This window comes from Metarhizium acridum (assembly GCF_019434415.1).
Source record: "Metarhizium acridum strain ARSEF 324 chromosome Unknown scaffold_1, whole genome shotgun sequence".
Classification (NCBI taxonomy): Eukaryota; Fungi; Ascomycota; class Sordariomycetes; order Hypocreales; family Clavicipitaceae; genus Metarhizium; species Metarhizium acridum.
Genome location: NW_027094015.1, coordinates 7,330,817 through 7,356,114, shown reverse-complemented (window position 1 = coordinate 7,356,114; position 25,298 = coordinate 7,330,817). Strand labels below are relative to the sequence as shown.

General features: G+C 52.1%; 10 protein-coding genes across 10 annotated transcripts; 2 read left to right on the top strand and 8 right to left on the bottom strand.

Moving 5' to 3' along the window:
• Positions 1 to 489: 489 nt before the first annotated feature.
• J3458_002282 (uncharacterized protein) lies at positions 490 to 3,471 on the bottom strand (the record flags this gene model as incomplete). The annotated part of the gene is made up of 1 exon (XM_007813668.1): positions 490 to 3,471. One exon carries the CDS (start codon positions 3,469 to 3,471, stop codon positions 490 to 492), a length of 2,982 nt encoding a protein of 993 aa, XP_007811859.1.
• Positions 3,472 to 7,471: 4,000 nt separating this feature from the next.
• ILV1_2 (threonine deaminase) lies at positions 7,472 to 7,837 on the bottom strand (the record flags this gene model as incomplete). Its single annotated transcript, XM_066117222.1, has 1 exon — positions 7,472 to 7,837. One exon carries the CDS (start codon positions 7,835 to 7,837, stop codon positions 7,472 to 7,474), a length of 366 nt encoding a protein of 121 aa, XP_065979114.1.
• Positions 7,838 to 7,856: 19 nt separating this feature from the next.
• Positions 7,857 to 8,993, bottom strand: ILV1_1 (threonine deaminase; the record flags this gene model as incomplete). Its single annotated transcript, XM_007813669.2, has 1 exon — positions 7,857 to 8,993. One exon carries the CDS (start codon positions 8,991 to 8,993, stop codon positions 7,857 to 7,859), a length of 1,137 nt encoding a protein of 378 aa, XP_007811860.2.
• Positions 8,994 to 10,188: 1,195 nt separating this feature from the next.
• Positions 10,189 to 11,908, bottom strand: J3458_002279 (uncharacterized protein; the record flags this gene model as incomplete). Its single annotated transcript, XM_066117221.1, has 1 exon — positions 10,189 to 11,908. The coding sequence occupies one exon, from the start codon at positions 11,906 to 11,908 to the stop codon at positions 10,859 to 10,861; it is 1,050 nt and encodes a 349-aa protein (XP_065979113.1). The 3' UTR covers positions 10,189 to 10,858.
• Positions 11,909 to 12,042: 134 nt separating this feature from the next.
• J3458_002278 (uncharacterized protein) lies at positions 12,043 to 12,846 on the bottom strand (the record flags this gene model as incomplete). The annotated part of the gene is made up of 1 exon (XM_066117220.1): positions 12,043 to 12,846. The coding sequence occupies one exon, from the start codon at positions 12,844 to 12,846 to the stop codon at positions 12,043 to 12,045; it is 804 nt and encodes a 267-aa protein (XP_065979112.1).
• A 752-nt stretch (positions 12,847 to 13,598) lies between these two features.
• J3458_002277 (uncharacterized protein) lies at positions 13,599 to 15,496 on the bottom strand (the record flags this gene model as incomplete). Its single annotated transcript, XM_007813671.1, has 2 exons — positions 13,599 to 14,975; positions 15,035 to 15,496. The coding sequence occupies 2 exons, from the start codon at positions 15,494 to 15,496 to the stop codon at positions 13,599 to 13,601; spliced, it is 1,839 nt and encodes a 612-aa protein (XP_007811862.1).
• A 1,269-nt stretch (positions 15,497 to 16,765) lies between these two features.
• J3458_002276 (uncharacterized protein) lies at positions 16,766 to 22,692 on the top strand. Its single transcript, XM_007813672.2, has 2 exons — positions 16,766 to 18,199; positions 18,264 to 22,692. Exons 1-2 carry the CDS (start codon positions 17,080 to 17,082, stop codon positions 19,646 to 19,648), a joined length of 2,505 nt encoding a protein of 834 aa, XP_007811863.2. The 5' UTR covers positions 16,766 to 17,079; the 3' UTR covers positions 19,649 to 22,692.
• On the bottom strand, positions 20,251 to 22,605 carry NOC2 (Nucleolar Complex 2 protein; the record flags this gene model as incomplete). Its single annotated transcript, XM_007813673.1, has 1 exon — positions 20,251 to 22,605. The coding sequence occupies one exon, from the start codon at positions 22,603 to 22,605 to the stop codon at positions 20,251 to 20,253; it is 2,355 nt and encodes a 784-aa protein (XP_007811864.1).
• Positions 22,693 to 22,916: 224 nt separating the features above from the next.
• VPS28 (Vacuolar protein-sorting-associated protein 28) lies at positions 22,917 to 23,753 on the top strand (the record flags this gene model as incomplete). The annotated part of the gene is made up of 3 exons (XM_007813674.1): positions 22,917 to 23,000; positions 23,057 to 23,293; positions 23,358 to 23,753. The coding sequence occupies 3 exons, from the start codon at positions 22,917 to 22,919 to the stop codon at positions 23,751 to 23,753; spliced, it is 717 nt and encodes a 238-aa protein (XP_007811865.1).
• A 127-nt stretch (positions 23,754 to 23,880) lies between these two features.
• On the bottom strand, positions 23,881 to 25,152 carry MDM12_2 (Mitochondrial distribution and morphology protein 12; the record flags this gene model as incomplete). The annotated part of the gene is made up of 1 exon (XM_066117219.1): positions 23,881 to 25,152. The coding sequence occupies one exon, from the start codon at positions 25,150 to 25,152 to the stop codon at positions 23,881 to 23,883; it is 1,272 nt and encodes a 423-aa protein (XP_065979111.1).
• Positions 25,153 to 25,298: the final 146 nt, after the last annotated feature.

Sequence of the window (25,298 nt, the reverse complement as noted above, 5' to 3'; positions counted from 1 at the left end):
GCAGGAAGCTCTTGGATGACGAAAAAAACAAAAATTAAGAGAGGCATTCAATGGCCCTAGGAAACGTTGATTTTGCTCAGTTGGGAGGCAACCAAACGCCGCACGCCTTTGATTCACCACTAGTGGTACTGCAAGTCTCAATTTCCATTGCAAAATTGAAAATGGTCAGTATATTTATGAATAACCCTCGTCGAGGAAACATTATTTCCAGTCAGCTGCAGCCATCTCTCGGTGTACAGAACATGTGCAACATCAATTGGCCTCGATATATTTTCCTTGTCCAGGAATAGGAAACAGAAACTAACGCCGGGGATTCACCATGCAGTCGCCGCCATCCAATAAGGCTCATATTCAGCCGAGGCGTCGTCCTAATCCCACAACAATGTACAAAACTCCGGTGCCTGTACCTATATTTGTATCCAACTTCAGAAATTGAGTCCTCTGCCTCATCAGATGCTGATGCCATGTATGAGTGAGACTTGCCAGTCTCTACCTAAGTCCCTTAACGCCTTTTTCAATGATAAATCGCACTGGCTGCCTTGCTCGTCGGCCCAAAAAGCCCAACCCAGATCGGGGCAGGAAGCTCGGAGTGGTCAGCATGGCTACGCTCATCGTCTTTGGGGGCGGTATCTCTCCAATGCCTTCGTGAGCTGCTGCAGCCCAGAGTCCCGTCGGCGCCACCGGTTTTGTGGTCCTATCGTCGAATCCCCATTTAGCGATACTCCCGGCTCGGAGCCAATGCTCAAGATTACGGCACTGGCTCACGTCGGTCCACTTGAGACGCGTGCAGCCTCGTAAAATGTTCTCCAAGCCCTTGCCAGTGACCCGCACACACCCGCGAACACTTAAGCCCTCCAGCTCATTGAGATGTAAAGCAATACTTTCCAAGCTCGCGTCACTCACAGCACTACCGCAGAACGCCATCCTCAATTCACGAAGCAATGGGAGCCCCAGAGCAACAACCTCAGTCGAAGTGTCTGACAACGCACAGCAGAACGACAAATCCAAGTGCGTCAGATTCTTCGCCGCGTTGACAAGAGCCACAATTGCATTATCCGACAAGTACGTGCAATCGGCCAGGCACAAATTGGTAAGCTTTTCGAATCTGTACTGTGCCCAAGACTGGAAGCCAACGTCTGTGATGGATGTACAACGAGTAAGAGTCAATGAGCGTAAGCGATCAGATGCATGTGCAGCTAAATGCGCCATTGACCGGTCTGTGATATGTTTGCAATACGATAAATCCAGCCTATTGAGCTTGGGGCATCCGATGACGGTTCCTGGAGGGGGGTTATTTGCAGTTGGTGGCTTTGGTTTCACTTCTTGTTGTTGCCTTTTTGGTGGTGAGGTAGAAACGACAAAGTTCTTCTTCACCGTAGGAGACTCTGGGACTACCCATCCGACCACACGGCCTAGTAAGTTGTCTCCAACCTTTCGACAGTTGCTCCAATCCACCTCTTCCAGCTGTTTGGCATTTTCACTCATTTCCAGAATTTGATGGGCTGAAACATCCCACACCGATCTCATTCGCCATCTCTTGATATTCTTGCCGCATTGTCGCCATAGGGTTGCGAATCCCTCATCTGTGACATGAAAACAATTATTCAGATCCATAGAAAGGGCTCTATTTCCGATGAAAGGAGCCAAAATATGGATAATGGAGTGGTCAGTGACATGGCGGTTGTAATGTGATAGGTTCACATCATTACAGACTTCGGGGGATGTGGTCAGCAGTTGTCTCCAATGGCTGCTCACAATTCGGAGGCGAATCAGCTCGCGAATGTCCAAGTGCTTGAATATCCGCACCAGAACCTCGTCTGAAAGAGGAGGCATGGCCGGTGGGGAGAGAGCTCGACTCGTGGCTGTTCTGGCTCGTTTCGCCGGCACCCCAGACTCAGAAGACGTCTCGCTAGAGCCAAACCTGGTTGGAGTCAGATCGATGAGAGACGGCCTATAGCCATTTTGTCGACCTGTCGCTGGGCTTTCTGCTTGAGGGGTCGGCGGTGCAAGTGAATGTCGTCTCCGGTTCCGCAAGTTCTCCATGTTGACACTCAGGAACGGATCTGGGTCTTTGGGTTCCATAATCTCAGAGTCATCTTTGCTTGGTGATCCTTGACTCGACGGCGTACTAAAGGTAAGGTTGGGCAACATGCCTCTAGTGGGAGTGCTTGGTGTTGGTGGACTCGACGTAGTGAGAGCCTTGATTTTGCCATCGTGGCCCGTCATGTCGACGTCCTCGTCCTGCGTTTTTAGTCGCAGCTTGGCCGTCTTTTCAACTTGATACTTGATGCCAGGTGGGCAGCGCCGCCACAACTCCTCCAATACCTCCCCGGGGACCATGAGGCATTCCACCGTTGTAATAGACCGTACAGTTGCCGTCCGCCCAGGAGATAGTCCTAAGCTCGCTACTTCCCCGAAGTACTGCCCAGCTTTCAATCGTGGCCTGTGTTGTATTGATATCGTGGCCTCTTCGGAGGCATCCTGCTCCTTTCGTTGTTCATGGAATACTTCGGCTTCTCCCTGCACTATGAAGTAGATTTCATTGCCGGGAGTACCTTCGCAGATGATATCGGTGAACGGATGGTACGTCTTCGGTTGTACACTGAGTCCCAGGAAGTGAAGGATATCGGGCGGTAACGTAGAGAAGAGGGGCAACTCCTTCAGAGTGTTTCGAATGTTCACATAACCACTGGCAATCGCGCTGCCAGCCGCGGGATCCTCAATGATGCCAGGGCTCGGTGACTTGCGCTTCTTGGAGTTGATCACTGTCCCGTCTTTGATGGCCCCACTCTCACCAGTTGAGACTTCACCAGGGACAGTCGTACGAGGAGCAAAGTCGGCCTTGGGCGTCTTCAGGCTGGCTCCGCGTTCCTGTCGCTGTTTCTTCAGTAAGTTGAGCCGCTCCTGGCCCTCTTCTCGAATCGCCTTCTCCATATCTGGAAACTTAGGCATGATGAGTTGCAGGTCTTCCTTCTTCAAGACAAGCAAGAGACATTTTGTGCGAGCCACGATGGTTGCGGTGCGCGGCATGTCCATGAGAACGCCAATCTCACCGAAGAAGGCGCCAGGCTTTAGTTCAGCATAGACAGCCTCTCCATCACGGGACGTGACAGCTACCACGCCGCGCACCAACCAGTACATGGCCTTTGCGTCATCACCTTCTGAAATTATATGGTCATTGGGCCCATTAATCTGAGGTTTGAGGTGATTACCAATAGCAACAAGGAACTCCCCAGGCGCAGAAACGAACAGGGGAAACGAGCGTATTCGTTCAACAAGGTCCAAGGGCATGTCGCGTATGATGGAGGCCGTCAAAGGCGAAGGCCGCACCGGGCGAGCCGGATTACTGTCGACATCGAAAGATCGGATTACAGAGCTTGGGTCAGTGGATGTGGAAGGTGAATTGGCCTGCTGGTGATGGGCTAGCGCCCGATAAGGTGACCCCGAACTCGGCGAGCGACCTCGTCGCATGGTGAGTATGATGGTTCGCCGGGTATTCCAATTGGGGGGAGAACGAGGAAATGCCACCCTTGGTTAGCAAGGGCAGCCGCTATGGCCAGGCTCTGTGGCCGGAAGCAAGACTGTCCTGCACGGTCCGGCCGGTGCGACCACGGTGGCCAACAGGTGTCCAATGGCGGCGTTTCAGCAATCGTAGTTGACGCCCTCGAGATCCGTGATAATGTCGGCAGTAAACGCAATGATTTCGTAGCAGAGATCCAGCATGCCCTGGCTAGCTTCCGTTGCGGACCGTGATTCTGGCGCACGGCCGCGGCGGTCGTGATCAAGTCCAGTCCAAGGCTGTCAATTGCCCCCAGAGGTGACAAATACAATAGGCGACCATTCAAAAAGTAGACGGGACAAAAGGCAAGCTTCGTGCGGACAATACCTCGAGTTCCTTGGGGAGAACTGAAGTCCAACCGCAAGAAATATGGGAGGAGCACCGAGCACCTATGCGAATGGAACGGCAATATGCTTCAGGACAAGTATCAAAGCTTCTGTCGCAGCGAGCTTTCAAGCTCAAAGCCCACGCAACTTGTCTTGCTCAATGGCGCCGTCAGTGAAGCCGATGCGGACATGCGTGAAAAAAATGCGATTCGAGATTTTGGGGTTGTCGTGGGCAGATGGAAACGACCGCGTGTGTGTCGACGTTGAGACGGAGCTGTAGCAGCCGACGGGTTTTGGCCCCGATGACGACAGTGGCAGGATGCGGGATAGAAAAAGAAAGAGCGGCCAGGCGTAAAGAAATACAAGACGAAGAAACAAGCGATGGCAGGGAAATAGGGCACAGGCAGGATACTCCCAGGCGCCAATCTGTAGGAAGCGAAAGCACGAATAATACAGATTGTGTTGGAGCGAAGAGCTTGTCGTGTAAATCAAGGCAGCTGGGGAAGCGAGAGGGCCAGAACTGAAGTGGAAGAAGAGGCGAGGAAGGCGCGAAGTTCAACGGCGGGCGTGGGAGGGGTGAGGTGAGGGTCCAGGGTCGTACCCGCCAGGGTGCTAGCGGCACTTTTAGCAGGGAAGGTGCAGGGCAGGCGCAAACTAGAAGCGCAACAGGTACCATGTACTCCGTACGAAGCAGCCAAGCAACCTGGCTCATGGTTGCCGAGCTGCAAAGGCACATACAGTGGTTGATGTGCAGCAGCTTGCGTCCATAGATTGCCAGGGTGCCAGTTTTGTCACTCGGCGCCGTGTACCTCTTGCGCCGAGTGAGAGCCAATTTGGGACAAACAAAAGAGACACGACGTGGAAAGGGCAGGTCAGGGTGCGCATCTATCTTTACGTGGGGTCAGACAATATTGTAATACCCGACGGCGTATCCAGTACCAAGGTGCCTGGGAACTCAAGGCACTGGGCACTGGTAGCGGCCATCCAGACTGCCTGCTTCGTTTCGCCGTACTTTGAAAGGATGGTCCGGACTTACGATCAAGTTTAAATGTTTCCAGACAAACAAGCATGCACCAACCGGTGACGCCGGCTCCGACATAGAAGGCCTCGCATGAGCGAAACTGGCCAGCAGCGATGACTGGTCGGGACAAATTCGTCTGCCTGGTAGGGAGTCGCTGGCGGGAAAAAGAAAAAATAAAATAGAATTGGCGCACAAGCGAGGCAACCAGTGCTCCAAGCGTGTGGGGGAGGGGAGGTGGACCACATGGACAAACGCCAAAGCTCAAGTTTTGGCACAATCATATCTCGTATAACAATAACTGAGTGCAGCTAGGTGAGGAGTTTGGAGTGTCAATAATAGCGAAGCTGCTGTCTGAATATCATAGCAGTGCAGCGAATCAGGCACACAGGCACAAGGTGCCATCGACTGAAGCACTGGCGCAGCTCCGCAGATACAGCAGCGCTGATACACGACGCAACCACCAAAAAAAAAACCAGCTTCCATGGCGATAGCTGCAAAGAAGAGCGACGGACCAGGGCGGCGGGTTCGCATGTTAACAAGACGATCATAGCTTCTCGACGGGTCTGAACCCTGATGCCTCATGCCATGCCGCGATTGATCTCGATAGCCATGTGTTTACCGTGGTCCCAACAGTGGTGAGTTTCTGGGATCTGCGAGTCAAAAAATGGTGGCTGTTGGCCCGCGCCGTAAGTGACTTCTGGATTGTTGCGTGCACGGTTCGCCTTCTGGAACGAGGCTCCAACCCCAGCAACCGCAACCGCTCCCGGCAGTGGGTGGGCCTTGGATGTTGACATGGGCGGACAGCAGGGTGGCAGGCCGCTGGGGGGACTAACGAATAGCCTGCACTGCGACCGGGAACAGCTTTCACGATCCGTTCTGAAAGCTCTGCCTTTACATGGAACATGGTTCGGGATTCACATAATGGCTCAGCGGACACTGATTACCCGTACATAAAGTGCACACGTAAGTACCTAGGTATTTAAGTACACAGCAGCTCCGTCGGCCTCCACCGGCCAGTCAGCGTTTCGTTCTAAAAAGCTTCAATGTCAACTACAGTCTGGCCAGTGTCGCATTCGCACAGCACCGCACGGGCAAGGGGATCCCTTGGCCGAAGCTCGGTAGAAGGTCTGTGGAAGCCGCGCATGCACTCTGGTGTCTTAGACCAGGGGCACCGCCGTCAACGATTCCACGACGGCTTGACATGGGAGCAGCCAGCTAAGCCATGCCGATTGACCGGCCCCATCAACTGAAACGGCTTCTGGCCTCCACCATGTGGGAGTTTGGACAGGTACAAAACCAACTGAAACCCCTTTCTCGATTTTCCTGCGCCTATTTCCGACCCCATGGTACGGAGTACGAGTGACCGACCTACGTACATGCTAATGCTTATTTGGCACAGAAGACACATTTCCGATTAGTACATTCATATTGATAGCACTCCGTCTTCTGCGCAGTCAGGCTGACCACCAAAAGAACAACTGTCTCACCCACTCGCCCTCGGGGCACCCGTTCTTCGTCTCATGTCAGCATTGTGCGACAATCGGTTTCATCAACCCCTTTACTTTCGTCTCAACGCCCTACAAAAAGAAAAATTGCCATCCCCTTCCCCCCTCCTTCTTCCCCCAAAAGAGCTCCACCATGGACCAGTTTACGTTGAATGCCCTGACACTTAGCCTGGTCTACTGATGAGTGTCGGCATGCAGCGGCGGGTCCGGTAATTTTATACCGAGTGCAAGCGCAGTAGGAAAGGCCTTGGTGTGCGGCTCATGAGCCAAGCTGGGTGGGTGTGAAGCTCGATTCGGAATTGTACGACTGAGTGGCGAATGCACGCTGTGTACCACTGGGAAGAATCGAAATCTTCCATGACCCTATTCTAGAGAAGGGCTCGATAAATACGTGGTGTTTTTTGGCAAGAGGCCACGATGGTGTACATGCCATGTGCCTGATAAGGCGGGTCCAGATATGGAAACACCATCTTCGCACAGGCCAAGACTTGGGGGCCCTGCAGCCTCGGCCGTGGAGATGTGTGGCTTGCCAAGCATCGTGTCGTTCATTTGAGTTTATCATGTGCTTCTGTAAATGTCCGGCAGGCATATATCATTCACTGCCGGGTTTCGGGGCAACAGCCTCATATTATGCACGCATGCTAGTGCCGGAATTTAGGAACACGCCTTGTTTCTTTCCCCAGGTCATGTCATGCGTGGGAGCCCACAGGCGGCAGTTCCGAGGGCGCAAATCTGGGTTCACTTGGCGCAGACGACGCCGCTTTCGAGCGGCAATGATAATCGTCGGTGCTTTTTTCTGTTTCGGTGCAATTCGCGTCTAGAAGATCAATCACCCATGCAACAAGCATCACTTCTCCATGAAACACGGATAGATACCATGCACAATAGTTGAGGAGTTACCACGAACAACACAACCAGACGTTATAAAAAAATTAGGTCTAAGCCACTATGTTTGATGGGAACATTTGGCCAGTCTATATTTCCGAGACGCCGTGTCTAAAACGCCAATACCCCACAAAGCACCCTAGTCTTTGTTGACTTTTCTACAACAAAATTGTTCTCATGATCTTAGGAACGTCTTAAATACCTCGGAGCTCGTGCACTCTTCAAACGGATAGTCGACATCTTTGAGGAACTGGGCTAGTTCACCGCTGTCTTCCTCGGGACATGAGATTCCCGCCAGGACCTTGGCAATGTCACCCCCATAGTTTCGATAGTGGAAAAGGCTAATGGTGAATCTGGGCCGGAGGGCTTTGAGGAACCGCTCCAGTGCTCCAGGTCGCTCAGGAAAGCTGAACATGTACAACCGCTCGTTGGCGACGCCGGAACGACCGCCTACGAGATACCTGAGATGGCTTTTGGCCAGTTCATCACCAGAAAGGTCTGTCACCACCATACCTTCGGCTCGGATGCGCTCGATAAGCATGGAGAGTTCCTCGTTTCTCTTAGCCAGTGGGGCCGTCAGGGACAAGCCAATCATGACATTGGCAACGTTTTGGTCGGCGAAGCGATAGTTGAATTCGGTGACGGCATAAGGCATGACTGGTATCGACGAGTTTGGCAAACGCCCCGGGTCTCTCCGGAATAGTGACAGCTAACAGAACTTCTTTGCCTTCACCGACAGCAGCGCGCTCGGCGACAAATCGAAGACGGTCAAAGTTCATGTTCGCCCCGGACGTCACGGCCACGAGGGTGCGGTTTGGGTCTTGCGATGGGTGCTGAGAGACGTACTTCTTCAGACCGGCAATAGACAGTGCCCCCGCAGGTTCCAGGCCGGATCGCGTATCATCGTACATGTCTTTAATAGCAGCACAAATCTCATCCGTCGTCACCTCGACGACGTCGTCGACGACTTCCTGGCAGATACGAAATGTCTCTTCGCCCAGCGTCTTGACAGCGGCACCATCAGCAAACAATCCAACCTCGTTGAGCACAACTCTCTCGCCTTTTCTCAATGATTGGGCCAAGGCGTTTGCATCATAGGCCTCGACAGCAATAATTTTAACGTGGGGAGCCATGCGCTTCACGTAGAAGCCAATGCCGGCAATGAGACCGCCGCCGCCGGCGCAGCAAAAGATGGCCTCAACCTTGGACATGTTTACTTGTCCAAACAGCTCGTTTCCAATAGTTCCCTGGCCAGCAATGACATAAGGGTCGTCAAAGGGGGGGATGTTGATAAGCCCATCTTGTTTTTCCCGTCGGGCGCACTCCTCCTTGGCAGCATCAAAGTCTGCGCCGTGCAGCACCACATGACCACCTAATCTCGCAACATTCATGTGCTTAATACTGGGTGTTCCTTCGGGCATGATAATGGTAGCAGGGATTTTGAGCTTTCTCGCCGAATAGGCAACGCCTTGAGCGTGGTTACCGGCGGAACAGCACACGACACCCTTCCAGCTCAGGGCAGGGTCCAAATGCGCCATCTTGTTGTACGCGCCGCGCAGCTTGAAGCTAAATACGGGCTGTGTATCCTCTCGCTTGAGGAGAACATTGCATTCGAGCCGGTTGCTGAGGTTGACTGCCGGGCTAAGGGGCGTTACTTTGCAAGCTTCGTAGACTCTGGAGGTGGCGCTAGCAATCATGCGAAGGTACTGTGGGCGTCGGTAGTTTGGTCAGTATGGAATTGAGATGCAGAGTCAGTAGCTACATGGTGTCTCTGTTTCATGGAAACGCACATCGGGATAGCCATTGGGAAGCAACAGATCATCGGGAACAGCTTGTCGCAACTTGGCTCTTTTCTCCTCCGATGACGGCGAGGGGTTGATGCTGTAGTCGGTCAAGGCCATGCGGCCAGCGGGCGTCTCGGGCCTGTGGTGGCCATTGGTCTCTGAAAACACGCCGTTTGTCTCGGCATGCCCAAGGAGAGAAGGCATCTCGAACTTTATGAGAGGATTGGAGGTGGTTGTGTGATGTTGGAAAGACGAAAAGTCCGGTTGTGGCGTCCAAGGCTAAAATTGTGACCGCAAGCCGCAGCAATCAGTCACATCCGCCGAAAGATCGGACCCAAGATTCTGCACACCGGCCTTGCCTTTTTTTTTATTGGGTCTGGTTGCCCTCTCCTGGCCTCTGCACTGGCTAGCACAACAATGGGCGGGGATCCCAGTGACCAGACCAGCAGAGACCAGTCGACGCTCAACTGCCACGTAGGGGCAATCCAAGTGGTCCGAAGACGGTCTGGTTGACTCATCAATCAAGGATCAACTGTCCCAGTCAAGGAAACATGTGAGAAAAGAGGTTTTTTATTTTATCTTTATTTCTAAAGTAAGTTCCGTCAACTACCTAGGTATCCGAAGTGAAGTACTGCGTACAGTAACTCAACACCTTTTATCGTCACATCATGTGCCGCCAACCACGGGACCTGCTTAAGGGGTGCAGTGTACTCCGTAAGTACGTAACTAATTTGTGTCCATTGGGAGGGGCAAATCAGGACCGACGCGATGGTAATGACACCCAAAATACAAGTTGATGCCGTGGGGCTGTTGCAGTTGTCTTGATAGACGGATCTGGCAGGGTATTGCCGACATTGGATCCAGAATACAGGATAGATAAAGCCAGCCACGACAGATTTTGTAACACTTCAACATTTAGTAGGTGATGCTTCTAAACCTCTGCCGTAAAATGCCGGGCCTGAAGCGGATCGCCGCTCCAAAAATAGTCTAGCGCGCTAACACACGCCACCGTCGGCAGTCGGCGGGTTGGGCCGACTAATATTAAATGTCAAGTGCCTTGGTCCCAGCATACGCAACCTCTTTTCTTTCTCAAATTTTGAGTGCAACATAACATCTTGGTCAAAAAATGTTATCCCCACGCTGACTCTCCGTGCAGAAAGCCTCGACTAAGGGATTAAAATCTCAAACTCAAAAAGTACCCGCCTGCCGGCCGATCAGCTCTTGCCGCGAAGTGAATTTTGGTTCCACGGTACACATAAGATCCGAAACACGTAAATTGGTTCACACAAAATCCTGGACGGGTTTTTCGGCTGAAAACTAAGCTACTAACAGGATCTGGAATAATACCTTACGCTGAGGCAAAAATGTAGCGAGACTATCCTCCAGTCTAAAGCATCGGGGTCTACGTCGCTGCTGGTGGAGATTGGCCGCCACAACCATCACAATGACAAGTCACGCTGCGCAATATCTATTTGATACGTTTCGATTCCTCGGTTTTCTAACTTCAGTCTTGCTATGGGACGTCCAACTGAGCCCAACCCGCTGTTACTCTAGAGTGGAAGCCAGCTCTTTGAGGCCTACTTTTCTCTCACAGATTGCACAGTGGTTTGAACGAATTAGAAGAAATCTTTGTACTAGAGACTAATTTATAGATAAGCGTATCCAGATACAAAAGGCAAGGCCAGCTCGCCCTGTCATTGTTTCCACAACATGTTTCCGGCACAGACTTGTTGAGACGTGGACTTTGCACCCAGCACGTGTCCCCAGGCCACAGGTTTTTAGGGAAACGGCCGGATATCTGGCTGGGTGGAATTCTCAACCGCCTCCGCAAACAGCAGCCTGTTATTATCCAAATCAAAAACAGTGTACACGGCCGACGCCCACGGAAACCCCATGCTATTCAGGTTCTCATCCGGCGCTACCGCCGCGATCCCCAGCCTACACTTCCCAGAGTCTCGATCTTCTGCTGTCAGCACAGAGTTGGAGATTTGGGTGTGGCTGAGGGGTACGCCGACGATGGTCTTGTCGTTATTGAATCCAAACAGGAGCTTATTATTGTCAGATACCACGGCGCAGTCGACAGCGTCGAGCTCGCCGTCTCTGACTCTTGTGCCGAGGGCCTTGGCCAAGGCCTCGACTGAGTCACGCGGGAGTTGGAGGATGACGCCGCCTGTATCGATGAGGGTAAATGCTTCGGAAGGCTTGAGGCCGAGATCTATGATGTCGTTTTTCTGGTTGCCGTTGTTCTGGTTGCCGTTGTTCTGGTTGCCGTTGTTCTGGTTGCCGTTGTTCTGGTTGCCGTTGTTCTGGTTGCCGTTGTTCTGGTTGCCGTTGTTCTGGTTGCCGTTGTTCTGGTTGCCGTTGTTCTGGTTGCCGTTGTTCTGGTTGCCGTTGTTCTGGTTGCCGTTGTTTTGGTTGCTGTTTTTGTCATTGTTCTTGTCATTGTTCTTGTTGTTGTTTCCCCCATTTTGGTCATTTTTGCCGTTCCCCTTCTTGTTATTTTCTCCGCCTCTGTTGTTCCCATCACCTCTATCGCCTTGATTGTCCCCTTTGCCCCCTTTCCCCCCTCTACCTCCTCTGTCTCCGTTGCCTCCGTTGCCCCCATTGCCTTCGTTATTATCTTCCCTCTTACTTAATCCATGTTGCCTATGGCTCCCACCTGAAGGCCGGGGAAGAGCCCGACCGTAATGAGAACGGCGGACTTGCTGACCTTGCTGACCTTCTTGGTCTTGTTGGTCTTGTTTGCCTTTCTTGTCTTTCTTGCCGTTCTTGCCCTGCTGGCCCTGCTTAGGTGGGCGATCATTCATCTGTAGCCGAATAGAAGTCATATTGACCACAAAGTCAACAATCTTGCCATTGTCAGCCGGATCAATGGGGACTTCCTGCAGTTCTTCTTTAATCCTGCTCCTGTCATAACCCCCTAAGACAAGAGTGCCATTCTCAAAGGCTATTCCAAGTCAGCTCAAACCTCATACATGCGCTCCATCACAAACTTTTCCACCAATAAGGGGGTTGGAGGAAAAAGGAATATGGAAAAAGAAAATAAAAGGGGCGAGGGGGGGGGATGTGAAGACTCACGATTCCGGCTCAACACAACCCCCATGGCATTAGACCCAATAACCCCATTCTCTTTCATCTTGGCCACCATATTAACATACTTATTGTCCGTCTGCTCCGACTCCACCGGTCCGACCCCACAGATTGGAAACTGCGGGAAATCGCCAGGGAGACTCCCATTCACCGCCAAGGCAACTTGCGACTCAACAACCTTGGCGCCCCCAATCCCGATCGTCGTCTTGACAAACGGGCCGTCGAAGCCGTCGCCCCCTGAGAAGGTAGCGTTGAATGTCGAGTTATTCACCTCCTTAACATCGCTGCTCTTGGCAGGTTCAAAGTCCCCCGTAACGACAGGGGCTTTTCGACATTGCTGGTTTGGGAGGTTGCACACGGCGCTGCCGGCCTGCGGCACAATGATGTCGGAGGAGCCCGTGTCGAAGATGCACTTGATAGGTTGAGGCGGCTCGCCGACGCTCATGTGCATGAGCGGCTGGAACGGCCCTGCCTGGAGAGATTGGAAGTGTTCAATGTCAACAACGACTACCTTTGCCGGAGGCGCTTGGGAGAGGACATTTGGAGCGAGGACAATGGGAAGCATCCAGTGCTGCCGCATGTTGAAGCCGTTTGTTGGCATTGTGTGCCCTTTCCTTTTCTCCCGCGTGTAGGTGAGGTGAAGAGAGGAGGTCTTGTCGTGAGTCTTGCTCTTCATTCCCAAATTGAGCGTCGAGGGCCTTGATATATTATGTACGAGTTGTTGAACAGGTTTCGCCGCCATGCTCATGCCGACCTAGAGGCTGAAACGACACCGGCGCTCGCATGATGCGGCCCGTCGTGCGACGATGCCAACCATAGTCTCTATACCGAGGATGATATCGGATTTGCCGCTCGACGCCGAGTCGTGCAAACGCAATTAACATCAATGGCTAATACTTAGATAAAATCTTTATTATCGGGTAGGGCTGTCTCGGAACAGACTGAAACACCACATGTGCCCCGAACCCGCCTGGATTCAGGCGACATGAAACCGGCTCGTCATATTGCACCCGTCTTTTTCAGTCCTGAAAACGACCCAAAACTAAAAGTGTACTTGGCTAAGCCAAATAATATGCTATAGAGTAGCGGCTGATGTCCAGGTACCTTCGTCTGGTCGATCACTTTTCGTGTCGCCCCGTATCCACAGAACCTCGGGGAAATAGAGGGCTGTCAAAACGGGTTGTTTTAAGACTGAGTCGTGCACGCTACGGAGAGCCGTATTCTAGAAGGACTCACGGGGTGCAAGACCAAAGTTGAGTATTGAGTCAAGATTAGTACAGTTCCTCAAAGAATTACTTCGATGGCAAAAGTTCGACGTAAGAAAGGGAGGATGGGGGGAGTAACTTAAGTGAAGACTTCTAATTCATTTATTCAAACCACCCTATTCTGTGACAATACTAATTAAATATGTTGCTGATACAGAGCCAACTACGATTGAGACAACTCCCAATATGCTCTTATTAAAGCAAGCCCTCCCGCTTGCGTTTCCACTGTTCGACCTCTGCCGCGATCATTTGGATCTCCAGGATTATTTTGCCGGCTAAGGACAATTTGCGAATCAACACTCAACTCGGGTGAAACGCCAATCCTTAGCTTTGGATCAGGCCTTAGCAAAAGGTCTTTGCACAGGCCGGTAGGCGTCTTCGAACCAGGCTGCCATGTCATGTTCAGACCCCAGATGACGTCCATCGGAGTTCCCTTATTCCGATAGTCAGTAGTGTTGGGGGTTGTGTGGTTGATGCCATCTGTTTGCCGGGAGGCATCGAATCCATCAAAGACGCTGGCTCCCCACCACATACCAAAACGACCCGCCTCGTCTCGAGTCGCCAGGGCTGCATCCATGTTGTACTTTACCCAATGTAAATAGCTGCGGCAGGCTTTGTCGTGAGCAGACTGCACTTTACTAAACTTGGTTTGGTTGGCGTTGGCGTCTCCGGGTATGTCCACCGGTGAGATAGGGGCGCAGAATGCGGTGAGGTGGTGAAAGAAGATGCCCTTGAAAGTTTGGCTGTCCTGTGAACATGTCCCATCGACGTCGCATTGCTCTTCTAGGATTCCGCCGCGACCAATTCCTCGCCAGGGAGGCAACTTCCCACGTGCTCTCTCGTTTACATTATCTATGGGGGAGTTCTTAACAAGGTCCCAACCCGTTGATTGGATGACATTTTGAATCAATGTGTGGCCCTCCTCTAGATAAGACGGACTACCAGTGACAGTGAACAATCCTCTTTGTCCCGTCAAAATGACGCCCTGGTTGTAGGTGTACACCATCTCATCTCGCTGGTCACACTCCACATTATTGGGCTTGCTCATGTCCACGTGGTAGCCATCGACGTACAAACCCTGACTATTCGTCATGTTGACATCCTTCAGCCACTTGTAGCCCACAATGGCAGCCGCCAGATACAGAGGGTTGTTGGTCGGAAAGCCCTGACTTGCTGCCCAGGCATCATCGAATCCGTCATCGGGGAAATACTCATACATGGAGATGGATGCCGAGATCCACAGTTCGTTGGTGACAGCGTTCTTGTAGGGGAGCAGCCTGGGATTCCAGACCATGCCCCCGTGACAAAGTCTTGTATCCCACCCTCTTGTAGCAAAATCCCAGAACGCTCTAGCTCGCTCAGCAAATGTGCAGTACCAGTTATATCCGTGGAAAGAAATGGTGCCGAGCGCGTCACTGAGCCTACCAGGCACATTCAAGCATGTTTGTTCTGTTCCAGGATAGTGGAGGCTTGAATGGAGGCGAACAAATTTGATTGCTTCAAGCCAGCCAAGGACTACCCATAGCACATCATCATATGCCTGGGTCAAGGTGCGTTAGTGGTTGGTTGGATATGAGGTCGTGAAGCGCGCGCTCTCACCTGGTCCAATATTGCAACGGCATTTTGTCCAAAGAATGAGTGCGTGACCTGAGCAAAGATGGAAGAAATAAGATTCTCCTTTTCTTTCCAGTTGCGGCCCTTCTCAGTCGAATCCAATGACTGGGTCAGAGTTGTCAGCATGCCGGCTATTACAGTTTCAACAACTGCTCCTGTCCAGTCAATCGATGTTGGCCAAGTGCCATTAACAGCTTCAAAATAGACATTTTGTAAAACTGACAACGCTGAGAAGGCGTCCTCGAGTACCCTTGGATCAGTTTCTGGGGTAGGAAGGGCATCACCCCGAGGGTTGAGAAAATCCTTAGGAACAGGCTGGCAACCAGGGGTTGATGCCCGGTTATACACTGAACAATAATCGATATCTCCCTTGAGAAGGCTGTTTGCAGTTGTCAACGTCGAAGCGACCAATACACCAAGACGGGCAATGGATAGCAGCCGCGTCATTTTGCACCAATGCGATCAAATGCAGTGGTATGTTCTTGCAGGCAAGCCACGGCCTGGAAGACGAGCAAGCACAGAAACCAACCTTACTTCTACTACCGAGTCGCGAGAGAGGAGGCCCTATTTTTATATAGCCTCTAAGGATCGTAGAGGGGTATCATGGGATACCAAGGACTGACAAGATATGCTGTGAGAGGTAGGATCGCGCTTGCGCAGCGTGCCGGCGAATACGACCATCTAATCATATAACGGCAAAGATGCCTTGAGACATTGATCCTTGAAACTTGACTATGTCCCCACAGCAAATTAGACATTCAACGCTTTTTGTTAAGTCTGAAGAATGGTCGGGTGGTATGCATTCTCACCCCTCAACCCGACATGCGCCGTCGTGATGCGGCCGGTCAGTTGGTACTTGGTAACAAGGAGTTGACTGACGCACTGGTGTGGTCCCGTGTCGGCTTCAAGTGGTGGGGATCGCATCCCAGCAAGACGCATCATCAACCAGGGGAAGCTGATAATAGAAGCTCGACATGCCAAATATCATACGGTAAATTAAAGAAATGGTAGTAACAGCAAAATATTGGAGAATGTTTAATTGGAGTTTGGTTTTGTCTCGATGATACTTCAAGGCTTGCGAAACCGTTGTTTGAAGTCGAGTTTCAACGGATTTGGAATTTCTACCATCCTTGTACCAGCCCTCGATCTGATGTAGAATGGAAATAGGCAAAAATATGAGATGCAACCAATACAACTGAGAAAAAGCAACTCCGTCACGCGGCTCATGCCTTAGCCTTGGCGATAGTTCGTGCAGGTTAGCTCACACATGACCATTGCCAAGACGAACCACGGAGTTGGGTGTGTGAATGAAGACCGAGCTTGACATGCCGAGGAAGGCCAGCTGAGGCACCGGAGTGTCGATGGAAAACTCGAGTTGGACGAGAAGGAACATGAGCATTTGAGGCTCACACGACCATCTCGATAGTGGCATGGAGGAGGTTCAACTGCAAGTCGGTAACTGAGTTGCTGAAGTAAGTTACTCTGTTCTCCAGGCTCCATGTTTCCTTCCTACTTAGATCTTGGGCACTAGATGCAGTCAACTGGTCCGTTCATCGCCGCCCCACTTTCCAGTTTTCTATGGACGACGCCACTGGCTGAGCTGGTTTGTTTACTTTTTCCCAAAACAGTCCCATGCCCACCAACCAGAGCGCGCGACGACTGTATCCCCCACGATTGACCTTGGATCCTTCACTTTGCACACCAAATTCAGTGTACCTCGAATGTCTCGCTCCATGACAACGCCTCTGCACTTCGCCCAGCTTGCAAAGTTTCTCAGTTACTCTTGACATTCGCACTCCTCATGAACAACATCGGAGGTTAACAGCACGCGTTTCTGTAACTCGCATGCCCCTTCCTCCCTTTTGCCGAAGCCCTCCTCCCACGCCATTGATTACGCGCCTGTCGCATAGACGCGGCTGCTTCACGACCTGGAACTTGGAAACCCCAAACACCGTTCAACTATTCGCATCTATTCAATACCACTCGTCGACTCCTAAGCTCTGGCATCGCGTACAACGCGTAGTGGAGCCATGGAGACCGACGCTATACATCGGTATCGCTCACGCATTCTTAGAGAAATGAATGCTAACCGCGCCAATCCCTTCAACTCTCCCCCGTCCTCCACAGGCTCTCATGGCACCGTAACCATGTCATCACTCTTTTCCGACCCGGACGGCGAGTCTACGCGCCGACTCAACGAGGACATTGCTCGTGTTACTGCCCCGAGAAAACTTCCCGTCGATTGGGAGGCTGCCCACCGCAAGTGGCCGGAATACTTCTCTAAGCCCGATACGAACAAGGCACCCGTCTTTGATGATGCCAAGAATGTACGACCCTGGAAACCACAGTCCAAAGAGAACAAGCCGCCTGTCTCCAACGCCAAGTTCACCGTTGATAATTCAACTCAGGACATCTGGCCTTCTACAACCAAGACTCGTGCCGAACTGCAGCCCCGCGTCGACAACGAATCCGACATCTCTTCCATCCTGGACAGATCACCCGCCAGACCTGTTTCCTATTATGGCGCCACGAAGTCCCAGCAAAACCCTAGCCCATTGTCCAAGCCGCACACCCGAGCGCCTTCAGAGCCCATCGCAAATGAGCAGCGACGTGCCTCGATCACGGATGCCTTGAACCGTCTCCAGCGAGCCTCTCTCAGCCCCAGAAATAAGGATCAGGACTCCCCCAACATGTCCTCAGCCAAATCTAGCTTGACCGCTGTGCCACCCTCGCCAGCTTCCATGACAAGCCCGAGCCATAACGCGTCTAACGTACGTTCATTTTTTATGCCAGATGTCTCTCACCTTGGAGACTTCGTGACTGGTACCCTCAAGTTTAGCGGCTCCATGAAGAATGGAGTCCCAATCTTCGTGAAACATGGCAAGGTGCATGATCGAAAGGAACGGCCTTCTACCGCAGCCCATGCCCAAGTCGATGGCATTGAGGTCCCCGAAGATGAAGAGAAAATATTTGTCTCTATGGATATGATCCGCGATGAGATTGTTTCTCTGCAAGCCGCCCATGATAAGGTTCAGGAATATGCAGAGGGCCTGCAGCTTCAGGTTGAAAGACTGGAAGCTCAGCTCAGGCACGGCAGATTCAGCGGAAGCGGCTATGACCAAAGCGAGAAGATTTTGGCACAAAAGAAGAGTAAGATTAAGAACTGGTCTTCAAACTTTCAGATCTTTATAAGTATTGACACGGTCTCGTACAGAACTTGAGATAGAGGTTGCAACTTTGCAAGCCCGGTTGGATAGTGCTACACGAAAAATCAGCACGAATGAAATTGCAAATGATGCTGTCGTCCATGAACGTGACAGGGCTATTAGCCGACTGCAGGAAGCGTGTGAAGATATTAGCAAGCTTACTCGTAAGCTCAGCGTTCGAGAAAAGGAGCTATCGACTTCGCGGGAACAACTGGAAACAACGGATCACATTCGACGGGATAATGACACTCTTCGCCGTGATCTTGTATCACTGAAGCACAGCTGCGATGCGCTGGATATCGACAATGCATCTCTCCGCACTGATAACGAAAATTTGCGTAGGGAGCAGAAGCGTCTGCGAGAAGAGATTGATTCACTTCGCGCCAAGAAGAGTAGTCGCAATGATGATTCTGTGCTGGCTGAGAATAGGTCTCTTCGCACCAGCAACAATAGACTGAAGGAAGAAAATGACGACCTTCGCGAGAATCTCGATGCAGCCCAACATGAGCTGGATGTGGCTCGTGAAGAGATTGATACTCTCCGTGCGGCGGTAGAGACAATCACACAAGAAAAGTCAGCTCTTCAGGGACACAACGACAGTCTGGTCCGACACAATGAAAAGTATTTCAACGAAAATAAGATTCTCCGACGAGAGAACACGGGCTTCGAGCGTAGTGTTCATGACCTTCACGAACAGAATCTCAAGATGAAGGAGGAGATTGACTTCCTGAAACAGCAACTTGACCACTGCAGGCCACCACACAAGAACGAGGTTTCTGCTCGCTTAGGTGAAGAAACGGAGGAAAATATGACATCAGCATACTTCCTCCCTGATATTACCGTCAAGACGAACGAGTCTCGTCCTTCAGAGCCCACGGCGACTAAGGACATGCCCACCCTGCCTGAAGTGACCACTCAGGGCTACACCAGTGAACAAGAAACGCGGGATATTTCCCGGCATACAAGCAGCAACCGACAGCCTGTCAAGACGAGTGAGTCTCATCCTGCAGAGCCCACGGCGACTAAGGACATGCCCACCCTGCCTGAAGTGACCACTCAGGGATACACCAATGAACAAGAAACGCGGGATATTTCCCGGCGTACAAGTAGCAACCGACACCGATCCAGAAGTAGGCCCCGCGCATTATCTAAAGTTGTGGAATTTTCGATACCAGAGAAGTCGGTCCTCCGAAACAAAAGTAGTGGCAATACAGCGAACCAGGGCAGCAAGCGACGACATGTCAGAGCACCTTCGACGACTGAGTTGGATCTTACCAACGAAGACGATGATATGACGGGTGACGTCCAATCTGAGGACTTGACGAATCAAGACGCGGCTATCTCACTCCGTGTTAGGGTGTGTCTAAAAGGATTAATGAATCGCACTAAATGATGCCCTTCGGACCTAGTTCATAATCTCTCTATTATCGTGCTCATACACGCGACACTCAGCGTGTCCAAAAAGGACGTTAATGTCCAGCCATCACCGCGAGATGTGACTACTCAAAGCAACATATCACGACGCGCTAGCTGTTACAAAGTATGGATGTCAGCCTTAATTCACATGGGAAGGCATTCAAGAGACTACTTCAAAGCAGACGGCATACATGCATGATTTAGGGATTGGCATAGAATAACTGTGCACTGTTATGAGCGAAGCATTGCTAGAATGAACTCATGGAACCTGGCAGGAAAAATGGAGTTGGATTTGCGGACCGCTATCAGGGATTGGTGTTATTGGCGTTGCATTGCGTATTCTCATGGCGCCACAGTCTTTTCCATTTCCGGTTGGACAATGGGTATATTTATCTTCCCCACGGAAGTTTTGGGTAAAAGGCATGGATGAGTTTTGTTTTGAAGATGCAGTGTATATCCCCTAGCTTGCTAGGTCAAGAATGCGAACGACAAATGACCCCCCGCTCATGATTGTGTGTAATGGAACGTGTAGCAAGGAAATTAGGTATCCGGTTCTAGTTGTATACTACGTGATGCTCTTTACTCACTGTCTTCATCGTCGCCTTCCAGCTCAACCTCGTCATCGTCCTCTTCTTCGTCAATCCCGTCTTCATCATCAACCTCCATTTCCTCGTTGCTCTCATATTCAGCGGCGCCTTTCTCGTCCTCTCTCCTCTTTCTCTCCTCCTCCTTCCTCGCCTCCTCCAACATCCTGTTCTTCTCCTCACGCGCCTTCCTCTGATTCACGACATATGCCCCCAGCGGCGTCTTGGCGACATCAAAATCCCTCGAAAACGCATCTACCTGCGCGCGGTCCTTGGGCGCAAAGTCCACTTTGGCGCGGCGCTCCTCAATAAACTTTGCATTCGCCTCCAGCTTCTGCACGAGAGTGACTAGTTGTGAAACGAGCTTGGCGTTCTTATTGCCCTGGCTCTTGGAGCGGGCCTGCTTCAGCCACCGCTTCAGTTGGATGATGACGGGGAGTGCTAGTTCCGGGAAGGCGATGGACGTGGACCACAGGAGGAAGAATTCGCCTAGCAGCTCAACAATTTGTTCGCCCACGTTGTCTTGGTAGATGCGGGTGCGGAGATAAGACTTGGGTGCTTTGTAGGCGACGGCAAAGTCGAAGGCTTTGAGAGTGGTTGCCTTGGGCGCCTTTTTCATCTCGGCCGAGGAGAGGACCTCGAGGATCGGGGAGGCGAGCGGGATGTAGGTCCCTGTTGCGCGGGAGGTGCGCAGCAGCGAGCGGACAAGGTGGAAGCGGAGCGGGAAGTAAATGGCCGTGGGGATGAGGCGCATGGCGCCGAGCGTGACCTGGACGAGGGGGTAGATGAGGAGCTTGAGCTGGCTTTCCTTGCCGGCTTCGGCTTCCTTGAGCGGCGAGCAGTGCTCGGCCAGGACGCAGGACCAGAAGTCGAGCGAGTGCGTGAACTGCCAGTTGTACACCATGCGGAAGGAGTCGTTCTTGTTGTTGACGATGCTGTTGCGGAGGTGGATGGCGAGTTGGCGGATGAATGTGAAGGCCGTGGTGTATCCGACCGTTGGGTCGATGCCCCAGAGCTCGGCGGCCGAGTTCTTCATCAAGTTGATGCCCTCGATGGTGTTGTGATTGGTGACGCGGCTGCCTTGGACAAGCCCCTGGTATGTTGCTTTGAGGACAGTCTCACGAATGCCCTTGTCGCCGATTACAACAAGCCTGCGGAGGACCAGGAACGCTGTGATTCGGGTGGTTTCTGAGCTGGCCGGCTGGGCCCAGAAGTTGACAACAGCTTTGGACAGTGCCTTGACGAGTTTTTTGAATGAGAGGAGGTACGGAAGAATGGGTGTCAAGGATGAGAGGGTCAGCTTGAGAGTCTTGTCATCGGACAATGTGCCGAGGAGGTACATGATGGATGAGGTGTAGGACTTGAGCAGAAGTGACAATGTTTTGAACTTCTTGGTCTCCATCTGCACATAGGGCCTCCCAGAGGCAGACTCCTTGATGGGCAGATGGTGGTTCATGACCACAGGAATCTGCTTCAATGCCAGGACCAAAATGTCATTGTAGACTTCTGGGCTGTTGATAGCCCATCGCTGCTGGGTTTCGCCCTCATCATTCTCGTCTTCATTCAAGTGAGCGGCGCATCGGAAGGCCAGAACCACTTGTCTAGCTGCTCTCAGCGAGTTCTTTTCCTCCATGGCTTTTCGCCAGCTAGCAACTGTGGATTGAGTCAACTCGTTGCTCTGAGAAGGCTCTTTGTCTTCTTGGTCCTGTTCCGCCGCGGCGGCCTTGGCCTTCTTTTGCTTCTTCTTCTTGGGCTGCTCGTCTTCGTCTTCATCCTCGCCGGCACTGAGTTCATCAACCTCTGCTAAATCCGCGTCATCATCAAAATCCAATGCCTCCGGATCGTTGTCTTTCAAGAATTTGTAAAACTCAGGATCCTTCTCGGCCAGCTTATCCATGGTCTCTTTGCTCATACCGCCTTCGTCGTCATCCTCGCTGCCGTCCTCGCTTTCACTAGCTGCTGGCGGCCCGCCGATATCTACACCAGAGCCGCTTCCATCGCTCATTTCCTCTTCGTCCTCCTTGGGCTTGCTTCTCTTGCGCTTGCCAAGTTTGCCAGCTTTGCTTTCCTTACTGTCGATAATCTCTTCGAATCCGCCCCGGAAAAAATCGTCGATGCTCATCTCACCGCTCTGCTTTCCCTTAGCGCCATTCGATCTCTTATCTGGGGTAGATCCATCGTCAGTGCCTTTGAAAAACTCGGCGTCCTTTGCTCGTCGGGCTTGTTTTTTATCCTTGACCTGCTGTCGTTGCTTGATCTTGGCAACAGCCTTTCTCTTGTCCAAAACGCCCTTGAGGTGGTTCTTTTCGAACTTCTTGGTCGCCTTGAGATTCTTTTTTCCGGGGCCCATGGTTGGCAGTGTCTCACCACGAGGAGTGGTGGTGAATTGGCCCGCAGGTGTACGTTGATGGAGTAATGAATGAGCCTGGGTTTTTCGAGGCCAATACGTCTGGTCAATGGCCAACACCTGCCAAAAATTTTCGGGATCTGGCTTATCGATAGTACGAGCCCCGCCGTCAGGGGCAGGCGGTGAGACCTATTCTGCCAACAATCTGCCCGCCATCGTCATCCACCGCCAAGCTCCGACAGCTTGGCCATGGACTTCTCGAACACGTTGCGCGTCGTCAAGGTGAGCTCAATGTGCCACCTTAACCCGCCGCCATGATTCCTCGACAAGGCTATGCGCCCACGCCGCATAGCTATGTTCCAAATAGCAGCTTCTCAGCCACAATTAATCTAGATGAAGTATCTCAGCTCTCGAGCGCCTGGCCGTCCTACCGTTGACCTAACGCCCCAACTAGGAAGTCAAGCTGACAGACTCTCGAGCTGAGCGTGATCTCCAAGACTCCCTCGCAGAGCTGTTCAGCATTATCGTGACGCTAGACGAGCTCGAAAAGGCTTTTCTGAAGGATGCGATTCCCGAAGCGGAATACACCGAGATTTGCGAGCGATCGTTGCGCCAGTACAAGACGCTTTTGGCAGACGAGACCATCGCCGCCGAGTTCCAGGGCCTAGAAGAGTTCAAAGCCAAGTGGGATGTACGCTTCACCACATTTCGAAGAATGTAATGTCGTCATATTGTTGTAAACTGACTACTCTCAGCTCCAAGCACCCCGTGCCACCGAACGTCTCCGTGTAGGCATGCCATCGACCACCGTAACGGCATCGTCCTCCGCCCCCAGCCAGCAAGCCTCCTCAGCTGCCAACAATACCAGCGGCGTACTCATTCTCGAAGCAACTCAAGAATTCATCACTTTTCTCGACGCCGTTAAGCTGGGCATGTTGTCCAAAGACCAGCTACACCCTCTATTATCCGATGTGATTCAGTCTGTGAACCGCGTCACAGACCAGGACTTTGACAATAGAGGCAAGATTGTGCAGTGGTTGATTACGCTAAATCAGATGAAGGCCTCGGATGAGTTGAGCGAGCAGCAAGCCAGGGAGTTGGAACTGGACATTCAGCAGGCATATCAAGGATTCAGAAGAACATTGACATGAAGCCCCAAGGCGTAACGTTGATGACATGCAAATCTTAGATGCTGGACATGTTCAATATTTTAGATTCGTTGCATGTATTCACATGATGTACCGAACCACCATAACGCCTGGCCTTGACCCGTAGTGTTTATACCAAAAACGTCCAGAAACTAGGATACACAAACTCCTCCTCAAATATGCGCCTCACCTGCTCCAACACAAATCTCTCCACCTTACCAACGTTCTTGAGGCTCTGTTTCCCGCCTTCTCTCTCACCAATCTCACTCTCAACTTTAATCTCCTGCAGCAAGCCCCCGAATCTGGTGTTCGTCCTCGCGCCCTGCTCTCCTCTACTTCCACTACCCTCGCCCCCGTCCACCGACCCAACAGCGGCCTGGGCATCCTCGGGACTCAAGAAGCAAAAATGCACGCGCTTCCTAATCTTTGCCAACACACCCACCCCATCAAACGACAGGCCCGTAATATTCAGCTTCAGCGGGATACCAACAAAGCTAGGCATAGGATAATCCAGTAATATCTCTGCCGTGAGATTCAGCCGAATATCTCCTGCGTAGCATATCCTAAACACAGCCTGAACATCCTCCACCCTGGGCTCTCTCCTATGCGCTGCCAAACCGTCATCAACGGCACTCGCATCTAGTGCCGCGTGCCGTCCATCATCGTCTTCGTCAACAGCAGAATCAACGAGGTGTGTGTCTCGGGTGGGAGGCCGAGACATGCTCACTGCTGTAGGGGCGAGCGTGGAAACGCTTGACTTCTCGCGTAGTGGCGGCGATGTGCCTTCCAGGTTGACGGAGAAGTTGTCAACGGATATGCTGCTTTGCGAGGGGTTTCTGTGATGGCTTGCAGCGTTGGTGAAGTCGGAGGAGTCGAGGGTGCCGGGGGCCATCCATGAGTTTCCGAGGTGGGCGCCTGCGACGGCCGCCAGGGGTGTATGCGTGCCTGTGCCCAGATGGCCTTGGAGGTAGTTTAGACCCGGACCGCCTAGTATACCCGGAGTAGACGTTCCAAGAAACGGACTTCCCAAATCGTGTCCCCCAATGTCGCTCTTCAATGCGGTCCTGATGCCGCTGGGGCGCTTTCTGTTCCCGGCGAGAGCTTGCCTAGCCCGCTCGGCAGCAAGATGCGCTGCTGCCTCCTCGTCGCTTCCAAAATCATCATCACTTTCGTCCTCTCCTAGCTCTTGTTCGTAGAAGTCAGGAAGCGGGTCCGTAATGTCTTTTAGTTCCAGCTCAGGTGGTATGGTGCCAAAGTCGAAGCCATGGACGGTGACGGACCTGATAAACCGAGGGAGTGGTACTGTTTGGAACTTGTCGTGGATGAAGGACCTGATGCGTTCGGCGAGGGCGTCGCCATCTGGGCCACTGGTTAGTGTTTCCCAGTTGAGGTCAATGGACATGGCGGCATGAGTGATGGAAGGGTGGAAGAGCAGAGGCAGATGTCGGCAGTTCGTGCTTGAGATGAGATCAATAGATGGGCGGTGGTTGATCTGGCCAACCAGCGTTCAGGCCCACACCTTAAGTGGCAAAGCCCACATGAGCTTCG